This window comes from Engystomops pustulosus, chromosome 4 (genome assembly GCF_040894005.1).
Source record: "Engystomops pustulosus chromosome 4, aEngPut4.maternal, whole genome shotgun sequence".
NCBI classification, from domain to species: domain Eukaryota; kingdom Metazoa; phylum Chordata; class Amphibia; order Anura; family Leptodactylidae; genus Engystomops; species Engystomops pustulosus.
The window spans coordinates 5517919-5535509 of NC_092414.1; the positions used below are offsets into that span (position 1 = coordinate 5517919).

Sequence of the window (17591 nt, forward strand, 5' to 3'; positions counted from 1 at the left end):
ACCAGCAGCAGAATAGTGAGTGCAGCTCTGGAGTATAATACAGGATGTAACTCAGGATCAGTACAGGATAAGTAATGTCATGTATGTACACAGGGACTGCACCAGCAGCAGATAGTGAGTGCAGCTCTGGAGTATAATACAGGATGTAACTCAGGATCAGTACAGGATCAGTAATGTCATGTATGTACACAGTGACTGCACCAGCAGCAGAATAGTGAGTGCAGCTCTGGGGTATAATACAGGATGTAACTCAGGATCAGTACAGGATAAGTAATGTCATGTATGTACACAGTGACTGCACCAGCAGCAGAATAGTGAGTGCAGCTCTGGGGTATAATACAGGATGTAACTCAGGATCAGTACAGGATAAGTAATGTCATGTATGTACAGTGACTGCACCAGCAGCAGAATAGTGAGTGCAGCTCTGGGGTATAATACAGGATGTAACTCAGGATCAGTACAATCCTATACATTATCTTTAATGAATGTGCCGCGGCTGTTGTTGAGCTGTGATGATGTTGCGGCGCTCGGTACAATCCGTCCTGTGATCAGTGACTTCTGTGCAGCCTCCTGTCTGACCCCCTCCCCCACAGACTACACATCAGTTTCCACATGATAACCAGACTCCCATTCAGAACCCCTGGAAAGCTGAATGATAAATCTAATGCCTGTCACTCAGCTTTCCTAAAGTCCTAAACGACAAATTTATGTAACTGACGGGCTTTCTGCTGCATAACTTAGTCTGCTGTTCAGAACACAAGGAAAGCTGGATGATGAACGCTATAGAAGTGTTACAGATAAGTGTATGGCCGCCACCCATCTTTCCAAAAGTTCTGAACGGCAAAACAAGTCTTACTCTGGAGTGATATGTAATTGGTGCATTTTCAGGTCTTCCAGTCAGGAACCCAGGAAAGTTGGGTGACAGTTGTATTGACGTTCTAGTGATTGGTTGTGAGGTAGGTGCCCCTCCCCCAGGCCCCGCCCCCTAGGTGTCCACATACATCCCGTTGATGAGATAGTCCAGCTTGGTGTAGCGATGGCGGCGCCGCACCTCTGACACCTTGCGGCTGACCAATCCGATGACCACCATGAGGAACAGCACCCCGAACACCAGGGCTGCCACCAGGCCACTCCTGTCCTCCAGCGAGGGCAGGACCCCCCCAGCCTCCTCCAGGTGCACCGCAGGGGCGGGCCGCGCTGTGGGCGGGGTCTTGTCCTGGTCCATAGTCTCCTTGCTGGGTTTGGGAGTCCGTACGGGGGAGGGGCGAGTCGCCCTCTGCGGGGGTCCGGTGTGGCGCTCGGTGGTCAGCGCGGGCAGGGGGTGACTCACCTTCTTGGGTGCGGAGTGGTCTCGCTCGGGTTGTTTGGCAGGGGGCGCGGCCTGAGAAGCGGCGCTGGGTTTGGTCCGGGGCACCGGCTGAGGGGGGGCGGTGCTGGTTCTGTTGGGCCCGGTGCCCGCCGTGGGTAAGTAGATTTTGAGGTTTTCTGGTTTCATGTCAGGTTTTTCCTCCTTGGCTGCAGAGTGAATGCTCTTTACTGTTGTGGTTCTGACTACGACTACGGCCTCGGTAGGGGAGGGGCGGTGGACTCGGAGGTCATCCTCCTCGGCAGCTCCGGGTTTGGACCCCAGCTCCTCCAGGTGTTGGTCCAGCTCCTCGGTGAGGTGCAGCAGTTGGGTGGTGATGCTTTTGGGGGAGTCGTCCGCTTCCTCTTTAGGGTAGAGTTTGGCTGATCCCTGCGAGGCAATAGCGGGGCTCGGTTTCTTGTTGTTTTGGTTGGACGTCTTCTCTGGAGAGCTCGGGGCTCTGCTGCGGTCACTGGACTTCAGCTTCTTCTGCACCTTGTTGGCCGAGTCCAGACGTCGCAGACTGGAAGAATCTGAAATATTAATTAGAAGCAATTAGATTCCATGGAGTGGGCACCCAGCTTTCCTGGAACCCTGAATAACAAAGCCGGCAACACATCCCTTATATTACATTTATAAACGTAACATCTAGGCCCCAAGGATCCATCTGCAAGTCTCTTACAATACCCAGCTTTCTGACGACCCTGAATGGTATATGAGTCGGATAAGGGGACATAGATTTCTTTGCCTAAGATTTGCACCCAGCTTAACAGGGATCCTAAATGGTAGGTATGTGTAATAGGGAACATAGTGTTGACTAGGTTTTGTCACCCAGCTTTCTGTGGATCCTGAATGGTAGGTATAAATGATAGGGAGAAATAGACTTTGCAACCAGTTTTTTAGGGATCCTGAGTGGTACATATATGTGTGGTAGGGGGACATAGTGTTGATTAGGTTTTGCCACTAAGCTCTCCAAGGATCCTGAATGGTATATTAGTGTGCATATAAGTGTTCCACCCATCTTTCCAAAGATTGTGAATGGTAATTAGTTGTGACTTGAAGCATATTTTGACTAGGTTTTAATACTCAGCTTTCCATGGATACTGAAGGGTATGTATGTGTGATTAGGAGACAGTTGCCTATGGTGTGCGTCCATCTTTACATGGATCCTGAATGTTAATCAGTGTGACAAGGGGCATATTTTGTCTAGGTTTTGTCACCCAGCTTTCCAGGGAATAGCACAAAGATCAATAAGGACATCCAATCTTAGTCACCCAACTTTCCAAGAAATGGACAGAGCTGCAGCGACAAGTTTGTCCTGGAATATGAAGGGTTACTGAAGAAAAAAAAACATCTATTTCCTAAATCTCTCCACGGTTTGACGTCTTCCTTCCTTTTTCTTGGAATAAAAGGGGCGGAGCCATCCGGTAAAATGGGCGTGGCTCTGAAAGTAACATCCAAATGTTTCCAGAATGTTCCTAATACACTTGTACAATACAAACCCTCTGATCCGTCTGCTGGTTTTTTACAGTACCCAACTTTCCCAGGGCTCTGAATGGCACAGCTGTGCTGTCCTGCTGCCTTCATGACTGACCTGACCAGATGCTGTAGCTGCGGACCCCCGGGCTGGGGGTCAGGGGGCAGTCGTCTGACGTGGGGCAGTGGAAGATGTAGCAGTTCTGGAGTCCGGGGCCTTTCCTGGCGTCATATACCAGAAGGTTACAGTCCCGATCACCTGCAGGACACAGAAAGGCATCACATGACCGGGACAAGTGCAATGGAGGCGGAGCTATGTGTAGACCCCGCCCTCTTACCCGCCATGTCCTGCTGCGCACAGCACGCGGTCAGACACTCCTCCTCGCTCAGGACACTCAGCGGATCTGTGAATCGGGCGCCACGTGCCACGGCCTGACTGATGTCTATCACCAGATCCGGGAGAGCGTGGGGGACACAGGACCCATCCCCCAACACCAGGAGCAGAGCAGGGAGGAGCACAGCGCAGGGGAGGAGCACAGCACAGCACGCCATGACATCAGGGGGAGGAGTCTGCCGAACCGGGGAGAAGTCACATGACCCCAAACGACAACTGACCCTGCAAGAAACGGAAGAAGCAATCAGGATAAAGATCAACCACAAGCGGAGCGGTATTATATCCCTGTACATAGGGGGCGGAATTATATCCCTGTACATAGGGGGCGGTATTATATCCCCGTACATAGGGGGCGGTATTATATCCCCGCACATAGGGGGGCGGTATTATATCCCCGCACATAGGGGGGCGGTATTATATCCCCGCACATAGGGGGGCGGTATTATATCCCCGCACATAGGGGGGCGGTATTATATCCCCGCACATAGGGGGCGGTATTATATCCCCGTACATAGGGGGCGGTATTATATCCCCGCACATAGGGGGCGGTATTATATCCCCGTACATAGGGGGCGGTATTATATCCCCGTACATAGGGGGGCGGTATTATATCCCCGTACATAGGGGGCGGTATTGTATCCCCGCACATAGGGGGCCGTATTATAGTAGTTATATTCCTGTACATAGGGGGCAGTATTATAGTAGTTATATTCTTGTACATAGGGGGCAGTATTATAGTAGTTATATTCCTGTACATATGGGGCAGTATTATAGTAGTTATATTCCTGTACATAGGGGGCAGTATTATAGTAGTTATATTCCTGTACATAGGGGGCAGTATTATAGTAGTTATATTCCTGTACATAGGGGGCAGTATTATAGTAGTTATATTCCTGTACATAGGGGGCAGTATTATAGTAGTTATATTCCTGTACATAGGGGGCAGTATTATAGTAGTTATATTCCTGTACATAGGGGGCAGTATTATAGTAGTTATATTCCTGTACATAGGGGGCAGTATTATAGTAGTTATATTCCTGTACATAGGGGGCAGTATTATAGTAGTTATATTCATGTACATAGTGGGCAGTATTATAGTAGTTATATTCTTGTACATAGTGGGCAGTATTATAGTAGTTATATTCCTGTACATAGGGGGCAGTATTATAGTAGTTATATTCTTGTACATAGGGGGCAGTATTATAGTAGTTATATTCCTGTACATAGAGGGCAGTATTATAGTAGTTATATTCTTGTACATAGGGGGCAGTATTATAGTAGTTATATTCCTGTACATAGGGGGCAGTATTATAGTAGTTATATTCTTGTACATAGGGGGCAGTATTATAGTAGTTATATTCTTGTACATAGGGAGCAGTATTATAGTAGTTATATTCCTGTACATAGGGGGCAGTATTATAGTAGTTATATTCTTGTACATAGGGGGTAGTATTATAGTAGTTATATCCTGTACATAGGGGGCAGTATTATAGTAGTTATATTCCTGTACATAGGGGGCAGTATTATAGTAGTTATATTCTTGTACATATGGGGCAGTATTATAGTAGTTATATTCTTGTACATAGGGGGCAGTATTATAGTAGTTATATTCCTGTACATAGGGAGCAGTATTATAGTAGTTATATTCCTGTACATAGGGAGCAGTATTATAGTAGTTATATTCCTGTACATAGGGGGCAGTATTATAGTAGTTATATTCTTGTACATAGGGGGCAGTATTATAGTAGTTATATTCTTGTACATAGGGGCAGTATTATAGTAGTTATATTCCTGTACATAGGGGGCAGTATTATAGTAGTTATATTCCTGTACATAGGGGGCAGTATTATAGTAGTTATATTCCTGTACATAGGGGGCAGTATTATAGTAGTTATATTCTTGTACATAGGGGGCAGTATTATAGTAGTTATATGCTTGTACGTAGGGGGCAGTATTATAGTAGTTATATTCCTGTACATAGGGGGCAGTATTATAGTAGTTATATTCTTGTACATAGGGGGCAGTATTATAGTAGTTATATTCTTGTACATAGGGGGCAGTATTATAGTAGTTATATTCCTGTACATAGGGGGCAGTATTATAGTAGTTATATTCCTGTACATAGGGGGCAGTATTATAGTAGTTATATTCCTGTACATAGGGGGCAGTATTATAGTAGTTATATTCCTGTACATAGGGGGCAGTATTATAGTAGTTATATTCCTGTACATAGGGAGCAGTATTATAGTAGTTATATTCCTGTACATAGGGGGCAGTATTATAGTAGTTATATTCTTGTACATAGGTGGCAGTATTATAGTAGTTATATTCCTGTACATAGGGAGCAGTATTATAGTAGTTATATTCCTGTACATAGGGGGCAGTATTATAGTAGTTATATTCTTGTACATAGGGGCAGTATTATAGTAGTTATATTCCTGTACATAGGGGGCAGTATTATAGTAGTTATATTCTTGTACATAGGGGGCAGTATTATAGTAGTTATATTCCTGTACATAGGGGGCAGTATTATAGTAGTTATATTCCTGTACATAGGGGGCAGTATTATAGTAGTTATATTCCTGTACATAGGGGGCAGTATTATAGTAGTTATATTCTTGTACATAGGGGGCAGTATTATAGTAGTTATATTCCTGTACATAGGGGGCAGTATTATAGTAGTTATATTCCTGTACATAGGGGGCAGTATTATAGTAGTTATATTCTTGTACATAGGGGGCAGTATTATAGTAGTTATATTCCTGTACATAGGGGGCAGTATTATAGTAGTTATATTCCTGTACATAGGGGGCAGTATTATAGTAGTGATATTCTTGTACATAGGGGCAGTATTATAGTAGTTATATTCCTGTACATAGGGGGCAGTATTATAGTAGTTATATTCCTGTACATAGGGGACAGTATTATAGTAGTTATATTCCTGTACACAGGGGGCAGTATTATAGTAGTTATATTCTTGTACATAGGGGGCAGTATTATAGTAGTTATATTCCTGTACATAGGGGGCAGTATTATAGTAGTTATACCCCTGTACATAGGGGGCAGTATTATAGTAGTTATATTCCTGTACATAGGGGGCAGTATTATAGTAGTTATATTCCTGTACATAGGGGGCAGTATTATAGTAGTTATATTCCTGTACATAGGGAGCAGTATTATAGTAGTTATATTCCTGTACATAGGGGGCAGTATTATAGTAGTTATATTCTTGTACATAGGGGGCAGTATTATAGTAGTTATATCCCTGTACATAGGGGGCAGTATTATAGTAGTTATATTCCTGTACATAGGGGGCAGTATTATAGTAGTTATATCCCTGTACATAGGGGGCAGTATTATAGTAGTTATATTCTTGTACATAGGGGGCAGTATTATAGTAGTTATATTCCTGTACATAGGGGGCAGTATTATAGTAGTTATATTCCTGTACATAGGGGGCAGTATTATAGTAGTTATATTCCTGTACATAGGGGGGCGGTATTATATCCCCGTACATAGGGGGCGGTATTGTATCCCCGCACATAGGGGGCGGTATTATAGTAGTTATATTCTTGTACATAGGGGCAGTATTATAGTAGTTATATTCCTGTACATAGGGGGCAGTATTATAGTAGTTATATTCCTGTACATAGGGGGCAGTATTATAGTAGTTATATTCCTGTACATAGGGGGCAGTATTATAGTAGTTATATTCCTGTACATAGGGGGCAGTATTATAGTAGTTATATCCCTGTACATAGGGGGCAGTATTATAGTAGTTATATTCCTGTACATAAGGGGCAGTATTATAGTAGTTATATTCTTGTACATAGGGGGCAGTATTATAGTAGTTATATCCCTGTACATAGGGGGGCAGTATTATAGTAGTTATATTCTTGTACATAGGGGGCAGTATTATAGTAGTTATATTCTTGTACATAGGGGGCAGTATTATAGTAGTTATATTCCTGTACATAGGGGGCAGTATTATAGTAGTTATATTCCTGTACATAGGGGTCAGTATTATAGTAGTTATATCCATGTACATAGGGGCAGTATTATAGTAGTTATATTCCTGTACATAGGGGGGCAGTATTATAGTAGTTATATTCCTGTACATAGGGGGCAGTATTATAGTAGATATATTCCTGTATATAGGGGGCAGTATTATAGTAGTTATATTCCTGTACATAGGGGGCAGTAATATAGTAGTTATATCCTGTACATAGGGGGCAGTATTATAGTAGTTATATTCTTGTACATAGGGGCAGTATTATAGTAGTTATATTCTTGTACATAGGGGGCAGTATTATAGTAGTTATATTCCTGTACATAGGGGGCAGTATTATAGTAGTTATATTCCTGTACATAGGGGGCAGTATTATAGTAGTTATATTCCTGTACATAGGGGGCAGTATTATAGTAGATATATTCTTGTACATAGGAGGCAGTATTATAGTAGTTATATTCCTGTACATAGGGGGCAGTATTATAGTAGTTATATTCCTGTACATAGGGGGCAGTATTATAGTAGTTATATTCTTGTACATAGGGGGCAGTATTATAGTAGATATATTCCTGTACATAGGGGGCAGTATTATAGTAGTTATATTCCTGTACATAGGGGGCAGTATTATAGTAGTTATATTCCTGTACATAGGGAGCAGTATTATAGTAGTTATATTCCTGTACATAGGGGGCAGTATTATAGTAGTTATATTATTGTACATAGGGGGCAGTATTATAGTAGTTATATTCCTGTACATAGGGGGCGGTATTATAGTAGTTATATTCTTGTACATAGGGGGCAGTATTATAGTAGTTATATTCTTGTACATAGGGGGCAGTATTATAGTAGTTATATTCTTGTACATAGGGGGCAGTATTATAGTAGTTATATTCCTGTACATAGGGGGCAGTATTATAGTAGTTATATTCCTGTACATAGGGGGCAGTATTATAGTAGTTATATTCCTGTACATAGGGGGCAGTATTATAGTAGTTATATTCCTGTACATAGGGGGCAGTATTATAGTAGTTATATTCTTGTACATAGGGGGCAGTATTATAGTAGTTATATTCTTGTACATAGGGGGCAGTATTATAGTAGTTATATTCCTGTACATAGGGGCAGTATTATAGTAGTTATATTCCTGTACATAGGGGGCAGTATTATAGTAGTTATACTCCTGTACATAGGGGGCAGTATTATAGTAGTTATATTCTTGTACATAGGGGGCAGTATCATAGTAGTTATATTCTTGTACATAGGGGGCAGTATCATAGTAGTTATATCCCTGTACATAGGGGGCAGTATCATAGTAGTTATATTCCTGTACATAGGGGGCAGTATTATAGTAGTTATACTCCTGTACATAGGGGGCAGTATTATAGTAGTTATATTCCTGTACATAGGGGGCAGTATTATAGTAGTTATATTCCTGTACATAGGGGGCAGTATTATAGTAGTTATATTCTTGTACATAGGGGGCAGTATTATAGTAGTTATATTCCTGTACATAGGGGGCAGTATTATAGTAGTTATATTCCTGTACATAGGGGGCAGTATTATAGTAGTTATATTCCTGTACATAGGGGGCAGTATTATAGTAGTTGTATTCCTGTACATAGGGGGCAGTATTATAGTAGTTATATTCCTGTACATAGGGGCAGTATTATAGTAGTTATATTCCTGTACATAGGGGGCAGTATTATATTAGTTATATTCCTGTACATAGGGGGCAGTATTATAGTAGTTATATTCCTGTACATAGGGGGCAGTATTATATTAGTTATATTCCTGTACATAGGGGGCAGTATTATAGTAGTTATATCCTGTACATAGGGGGCAGTATTATAGTAGTTATATTCTTGTACATAGGGGGAAGTATTATAGTAGTTATATTCTTGTACATAGGGGCAGTATTATAGTAGTTATATTCCTGTACATAGGGGGCTGTATTATAGTAGTTATATTCCTGTACATAGGGGGCAGTATTATAGTAGTTATATTCCTGTACATAAGGGGCAGTATTATAGTAGTTATATTCCTGTACATAGGGGGCAGTATTATAGTAGTTATATTCTTGTACATAGGGGGCAGTATTATAGTAGTTATATTCTTGTACATAGGGAGCAGTATTATAGTAGTTATATTCTTGTACATAGGGGGCAGTATTATAGTAGTTATATTCTTGTACATAGGGGGCAGTATTATAGTAGTTATATTCTTGTACATAGGGGGCAGTATTATAGTAGTTATATTCTTGTACATAGGGGGCAGTATTATAGTAGTTATATTCTTGTACATAGGGGGCAGTATTATAGTAGTTATATTCTTGTACATAGGGGCCAGTATTATAGTAGTTATATTCTTGTACATAGGGGGCAGTATTATAGTAGTTATATTCCTGTACATAGGGGGCAGTATTATAGTAGTTATATTCCTGTACATAGGGGGCAGTATTATAGTAGTTATATTCCTGTACATAGGGGGCAGTATTATAGTAGTTATATTCCTGTACATAGGGGCAGTATTATAGTAGTTATATTCCTGTACATAGGGGGCAGTATTATAGTAGTTATATTCCTGTACATAGGGGGCAGTATTATAGTAGTTATATTCCTGTACATAGGGGGCAGTATTATAGTAGTTATATTCCTGTACATAGGGGGCAGTATTATAGTAGTTATATTCCTGTACATAGGGGGTAGTATTATAGTAGTTATATTCCTGTACATAGGGGGCAGTATTATAGTAGTTATATACCTGTACATAGGGGGCAGTATTATAGTAGTTATATTCCTGTACATAGGGAGCAGTATTATAGTAGTTATATTCCTGTACATAGGGGCAGTATTATAGTCGTTATATTCCTGTACATAGCGGGCAGTATTATAGTAGTTGTATTCCTGTACATAGGGGGCAGTATTATAGTAGTTATATTCCTGTACATAGGGGGCAGTATTATAGTAGTTATATTCCTGTACATAGGGGTCAGTATTATAGTAGTTATATTCTTGTACATAGGGGGCAGTATTATAGTAGTTGTATTCCTGTACATAGGGGGCAGTATTATAGTAGTTATATTCTTGTACATAGGGGGCAGTATTATAGTAGTTATATTCTTGTACATAGGGGGCAGTATTATAGTAGTTGTATTCCTGTACATAGGGGGCAGTATTATAGTAGTTATATTCCTGTACATAGGGGGCAGTATTATAGTAGTTATATTTCTGTACATAGGGGGCAGTATTATAGTAGTTATATCCTGTACATAGGGGGCAGTATTATAGTAGTTATATTCCTGTACATAGGGGGCAGTATTATAGTAGTTATATTCTTGTACATAGGGGGCAGTATTATAGTAGTTATATTCCTGTACATAGGGGGCAGTATTATAGTAGTTATATTCTTGTACATAGGGGGCAGTATTATAGTAGTTATATTCCTGTACATAGGGGGCAGTATTATAGTAGTTATATTCCTGTACATAGGGGGCAGTATTATAGTAGTTATATCCCTGTACATAGGGGGCAGTATTATAGTAGTTATATCCCTGTACATAGGGGGCAGTATTATAGTAGTTATATCCCTGTACATAGGGGGCAGTATTATAGTAGTTATATTCCTGTACATAGGAGGCAGTATTATAGTAGTTATATTCCTGTACATAGGGGGCAGTATTATAGTAGTTATATTCTTGTACATAGGAGGCAGTATTATAGTAGTTATATTCCTGTACATAGGGGGCAGTATTATAGTAGTTATATTCCTGTACATAGGGGGCAGTATTATAGTAGTTATATTCCTGTACATAGGGGGCAGTATTATAGCAGTTATATTCCTGTACATAGGGGGCAGTATTATAGCAGTTATATTCTTGTACATAGAGGGCAGTATTATAGTAGTTATATTCCTGTACATAGGGGGCAGTATTATAGTAGTTATATTCCTGTACATAGGGGGCAGTATTATAGTAGTTATATTCCTGTACATAGGGGGCAGTATTATAGTAGTTATATTCTTGTACATAGAGGGCAGTATTATAGTAGTTATATTCCTGTACATAGGGGGCAGTATTATAGTAGTTATATTCCTGTACATAGGGGGCAGTATTATAGTAGTTATATTCCTGTACATAGGGGGCAGTATTATAGTAGTTATATTCCTGTACATAGGGGGCAGTATTATAGTAGTTATATTCTTGTACATAGGGGGCAGTATTATAGTAGTTATATTCCTGTACATAGGGGGCAGTATTATAGTAGTTATATTCTTGTACATAGGGGGCAGTATTATAGTAGTTATATTCCTGTACATAGGGGGCAGTATTATAGTAGTTATATTCTTGTACATAGGGGGCAGTATTATAGTAGTTATATTCTTGTACATAGGGGGCAGTATTATAGTAGTTATATTCCTGTACATAGGGGGCAGTATTATAGTAGTTATATTCCTGTACATAGGGGGCAGTATTATAGTAGTTATATTCCTGTACATAGGGGGCAGTATTATAGTAGTTATATTCCTGTACATAGGGGCAGTATTATAGTAGTTATATTCCTGTACATAGGGGGCAGTATTATAGTAGTTATATTCTTGTACATAGGGGGTAGTATTATAGTAGTTATATTCCTGTACATAGGGGGCAGTATTATAGTAGTTATATTCCTGTACATAGGGGGCAGTATTATAGTAGTTATATTCCTGTACATAGGGAGCAGTATTATAGTAGTTATATTCCTGTACATAGGAGGCAGTATTATAGTAGTTATATTCCTGTACATAGGGGGCAGTATTATAGTAGTTATATTCCTGTACATAGGGGGCAGTATTATAGTAGTTATATTCCTGTACATAGGGGGCAGTATTATAGTAGTTATATTCCTGTACATAGGGGGCAGTATTATAGTAGTTATATTCCTGTACATAGGGGGCAGTATTATAGTAGTTATATTCCTGTACATAGGGAGCGGTATTATTATGTGGGTGTTAGAGCACAATGTGGGGGGTGATTGCTGTGACATTGGTTCTGCGCGGTTTGTGTCATAGCATTGGGTGCTGGATTGTGTTGTGTAGGGGGTGGGGTGGTGCAGATAACTGCCTCCTTGCTGGGGGGGGGGGGTGTAGATCCCTGGGACCCTGTTGCTAGGATCAGTCACTGACAACACAAACAGAGTCACTGGGGGTGACAAACACGTTCGGCCTGATACTGAAGGGGTCACTGGTTCTGGTACAGCTTGTCTGGATCCCTACATGACACATCTTCCTTGGGCACGAATCACCTCAGGAGTCTGGGAAAGCTGGGTACGACCCCTGAGTCAGCCCCCTCATCCTCCCTGACCTTATCTGTCTGTGCAGTTTCCTGAACAAACTCTTAAAGGGAAATCCCAAAACCTGAGTCATGTGACGTCTCTGGGGCAGTAATCTGGTGACGCTGTGACCTGCCCCGGGCGAGGGCGACACCCGTAGAAGCGGTCGGGCAGGAAAGACTCGCCTGTCAGGAGCGCTGTGAATGTACCACGGAGCAGGTGCGGGGGTCCTGCGTACACAAAACGAATGCAACATCTGAGAACCAGTCCCGATGCCCCCCGCACTCCTCCTCCCGAATGTTACACATCTCAGGGGTTAATAATCCACAAATATTTGGCGCGGTGATTATCTATAGACGGCGGGCGGGAGGTGCGGCCCGTGTGCAGGAGCGCGACCCGGACTGGTTCTGCAACGTCACACTCATCTTATTCCACATCTCTGCTTGCTGTAGGTGAACCAAAACATTTGTGTCACAGGTGAGGGTTTGTTACAATGTATCCATTATTTGGCAAAGTAAATAGTGCAGAATTATCACCGGGCGCCGCGGCACGGGGGGAGGGGTCCGGGTTTGATCTTCTATGGCGCCGGAGCGGCTCCGGGGGGCACAAACTAAAAGCCACTTTATGAGAGACTCTTATGCAATAACATCTGGCAACAATGTATCCAACAGGATGTGCTGCATAACTACAACATGATGGGAGTTGTAGTTACACAGCATTGGGCTCCCGCAGAGAACACTACAAGAACCAAACTAAAGCGCCCAGATTTGGGTGTCAGCCCCTCCCCCCCGGACACCTCACACTGTACAATGTGACCAGCGGGTGGCGCTCTGCCAATGGCACCAAAATTATAAAGAGAAAAGAGAGAGAGTAAATATTTACCCGCCCCAATGCCAGGCGCCGCAGGAACGGACACGTAACGCCATGTGGCACCAGAGCTGGGGGAACCGAAGCGCACGGACCCAAACCTACAACTCCCAGCACCAACATACATGTATATACACCTGCACCCACCTCCACCCTGTGTACCCCTGGTACTGGCACATGACACTATGCACCCTCATTTAATCTCTGCACCACATGGTGCACCCACCTAAATCCTCTGCACCCCTGCATGGTCAAATGACACCCATCACCCACCTGCATCCTCTGCACCCCCGGGGTCCGGTCAAATGACACCCATCACCCACCTGCATCCTCTGCACCCCCAGGGTCCTGTCACATGACACCCAGCACCCACCTGCATCCTCTGCACCCCCGGGGTCCGGTCAAATGACACCCATCACCCACCTGCATCCTCTGCACCCCCAGGGTCCTGTCACATGACACCCAGCACCCACCTGCATCCTCTGCACCCCCGGGGCCGGTCACATGACACCCAGCACCCACCTGCACCCTCTGCACCCCCGGGGTCCGGTCACATGACACCCAGCACCCACCTGCATCCTCTGCACCCCCAGGGTCCTGTCACATGACACCCAGCACCCACCTGCACCCTCTGCACCCCCAGGGTCCTGTCACATGACACCCAGCACCCACCTGCATCCTCTGCACCCCCGGGGCCGGTCACATGACACCCAGCACCCACCTGCACCCTCTGCACCCCCGGGGTCCGGTCACATGACACCCAGCACCCACCTGCATCCTCTGCACCCTCGGGGTCCGGTCACATGACACCCAGCACCCACCTGCATCCTCTGCACCCCCGGGGCCGGTCACATGACACCCAGCACCCACCTGCACCCCCGGGGTCCGGTCACATGACACCCAGCACCCACCTGCATCCTCTGCACCCCCGGGTCCGGTCACATGACACCCAGCACCCACCTGCATCCTCTGCACCCCCGGGGCCGGTCACATGACACCCAGCACCCACCTGCCCGGCCGCTCCTTCTACTCCCGCACTCGGCGCCGGTCACCGACTTCTCCCAGATCTCCGCAGCCCCGGCTCCGCCCACCGCAGTCACGCCCCTCCCATCAATCACATACCTCGACCACGCCCATCCCTTGCGCGTCGTCGCCTATAACCACGCCCCCACCTCCTCAGGCCGCGCGGTGCTGCCCCCGTGTGGCAGGAGAGAGGAGCTACAAGCTAGAGCCCCGTACACACCTCAGATCCATTCACTGACGGCAAGCAGAGGGGAGTGTGCTCTCACCCTCACACAGGGCTCTGTTCTGCCCTAGGCTCCGGGCTGCCCTCCTCAGATCTATGTGTAGAATATATATATATATATATATATATATATATTAGGGACAGACACACAGACCCTCGTCCATCACTATCTCCCCATGTTCTGTAATATATCACCTCATACATGTCAGCCCCCCAGATATCCAGAGTACAGGGGTCAGACCCGAGGAGATACATCTATATACAGAGAGAGAGAGGATAGATACATCTATATACAGAGAGAGAGAGGATAGATACATCTATATACAGAGAGAGAGAGGGGATAGATACATCTATATACAGAGAGAGAGAGGGGATAGATACATCTATATACAGAGAGAGAGAGGGGATAGATACATCTATATACAGAGAGAGAGAGGATAGATACATCTATATACAGAGAGAGAGGATAGATACATCTATATACAGAGAGAGAGAGGAGATAGATACATCTATATACAGAGAGAGAGAGGATAGATACATCTATATACAGAGAGAGAGGATAGATACATCTATATACAGAGAGAGAGAGGATAGATACATCTATATACAGAGAGAGAGAGGATAGATACATCTATATACAGAGAGAGAGAGGGGATAGATACATCTATATACAGAGAGAGAGAGGATAGATACATCTATATACAGAGAGAGAGAGGATAGATACATCTATATACAGAGAGAGAGGATAGATACATCTATATACAGAGAGAGAGAGGATAGATACATCTATATACAGAGAGAGAGAGGGGATAGATACATCTATATACAGAGAGAGAGAGGGGATAGATACATCTATATACAGAGAGAGAGAGGATAGATACATCTATATACAGAGAGAGAGAGAGGATAGATACATCTATATACAGAGAGAGAGAGGAGATAGATACATCTATATACAGAGAGAGAGAGGATAGATACATCTATATACAGAGAGAGAGGGGATAGATACATCTATATACAGAGAGAGAGAGGATAGATACATCTATATACAGAGAGAGAGAGGGGATAGATACATCTATATACAGAGAGAGAGAGGATAGATACATCTATATACAGAGAGAGAGGATAGATACATCTATATACAGAGAGAGAGGGGATAGATACATCTATATACAGAGAGAGAGGATAGATACATCTATATACAGAGAGAGAGAGGATAGATACATCTATATACAGAGAGAGAGAGGATAGATACATCTATATACAGAGAGAGAGAGGATAGATACATCTATATACAGAGAGAGGGGATAGATACATCTATATACAGAGAGAGAGGGGATAGATACATCTATATACAGAGAGAGAGGGGATAGATACATCTATATACAGAGAGAGAGAGGATAGATACATCTATATACAGAGAGAGAGAGGATAGATACATCTATATACAGAGAGAGAGAGGATAGATACATCTATATACAGAGAGAGAGAGGATAGATACATCTATATACAGAGAGAGAGAGGATAGATACATCTATATACAGAGAGAGAGAGGATAGATACATCTATATACAGAGAGAGGGGATAGATACATCTATATACAGAGAGAGAGGGGATAGATACATCTATATACAGAGAGAGAGAGGATAGATACATCTATATACAGAGAGAGAGAGGATAGATACATCTATATACAGAGAGAGAGAGAGAGGATAGATACATCTATATACAGAGAGAGAGAGGATAGATACATCTATATACAGAGAGAGAGAGGATAGATACATCTATATACAGAGAGAGAGGGGATAGATACATCTATATACAGAGAGAGAGAGGATAGATACATCTATATACAGAGAGAGAGGGGATAGATACATCTATATACAGAGAGAGAGAGGATAGATACATCTATATACAGAGAGAGAGGGGATAGATACATCTATATACAGAGAGAGAGAGAGGATAGATACATCTATATACAGAGAGAGAGAGGATAGATACATCTATATACAGAGAGAGGGGATAGATACATCTATATACAGAGAGAGAGAGGATAGATACATCTATATACAGAGAGAGAGAGGATAGATACATCTATATACAGAGAGAGAGAGGATAGATACATCTATATACAGAGAGAGAGGGGATAGATACATCTATATACAGAGAGAGAGGGGATAGATACATCTATATACAGAGAGAGAGAGGGGATAGATACATCTATATACAGAGAGAGAGGATAGATACATCTATATACAGAGAGAGAGAGAGAGAGAGGATAGATACATCTATATACAGAGAGAGAGGATAGATACATCTATATACAGAGAGAGAGGATAGATACATCTATATACAGAGAGAGAGGGGATAGATACATCTATATACAGAGAGAGAGAGGATAGATACATCTATATACAGAGAGAGAGAGGGGATAGATACATCTATATACAGAGAGAGGGGATAGATACATCTATATACAGAGAGAGAGGATAGATACATCTATATACAGAGAGAGAGAGAGAGAGAGGATAGATACATCTATATACAGAGAGAGAGGATAGATACATCTATATACAGAGAGAGAGGATAGATACATCTATATACAGAGAGAGAGGGGATAGATACATCTATATACAGAGAGAGAGAGGATAGATACATCTATATACAGAGAGAGAGGGGATAGATACATCTATATACAGAGAGAGAGGGGATAGATACATCTATATAAAGAGAGAGAGAGAGGATAGATACATCTATATACAGAGAGAGAGGGGATAGATACATCTATATACAGAGAGAGAGAGGATAGATACATCTATATACAGAGAGAGAGAGGATAGATACATCTATATACAGAGAGAGAGAGGATAGATACATCTATATACAGAGAGAGAGGATAGATACATCTATATACAGAGAGAGAGGGGATAGATACATCTATATACAGA

At 42.6% G+C, this 17591-nt stretch overlaps 1 protein-coding gene across 4 annotated transcripts; it reads right to left on the reverse strand.

The window, feature by feature from the left end:
• Positions 1 to 458: 458 nt before the first annotated feature.
• MANSC1 (MANSC domain containing 1) lies at positions 459 to 14508 on the reverse strand. 4 transcript variants are annotated; one of them, XM_072144871.1, is made up of 4 exons: positions 14407 to 14508; positions 3160 to 3437; positions 2940 to 3080; positions 459 to 1878 (listed from the first exon to the last, which is right to left on the reverse strand). In XM_072144871.1, exons 2-4 carry the CDS (start codon positions 3371 to 3373, stop codon positions 986 to 988), a joined length of 1248 nt encoding a protein of 415 aa, XP_072000972.1. In that variant the 5' UTR covers positions 3374 to 3437; positions 14407 to 14508; the 3' UTR covers positions 459 to 985. The 4 variants fall into 4 exon arrangements, with proteins under 4 accessions (XP_072000972.1, XP_072000969.1, XP_072000973.1 ...); XM_072144868.1 differs by lacking the exon at positions 14407 to 14508 and adding an exon at positions 14268 to 14314; XM_072144872.1 differs by lacking the exon at positions 14407 to 14508 and adding an exon at positions 13920 to 13942.
• Positions 14509 to 17591: the final 3083 nt, after the last annotated feature.

Excerpts from the sequence above, each read along its gene's own strand:
- MANSC1 (XM_072144868.1), bottom strand. The coding sequence starts at position 14,314 with ATGCAGGTGGGTGCTGGGTGTCATGTGACCGGACCCCGGGGGTGCAG. Across the intron at positions 3,081-3,159 it reads TGCGCAGCAGGACATGGCGG|GTGATCGGGACTGTAACCTT; the intron begins GTAAGAGGGCGG and ends TGTGTCCTGCAG. Across the intron at positions 1,879-2,939 it reads CAGCTACAGCATCTGGTCAG|ATTCTTCCAGTCTGCGACGT; the intron begins GTCAGTCATGAA and ends TTAATATTTCAG.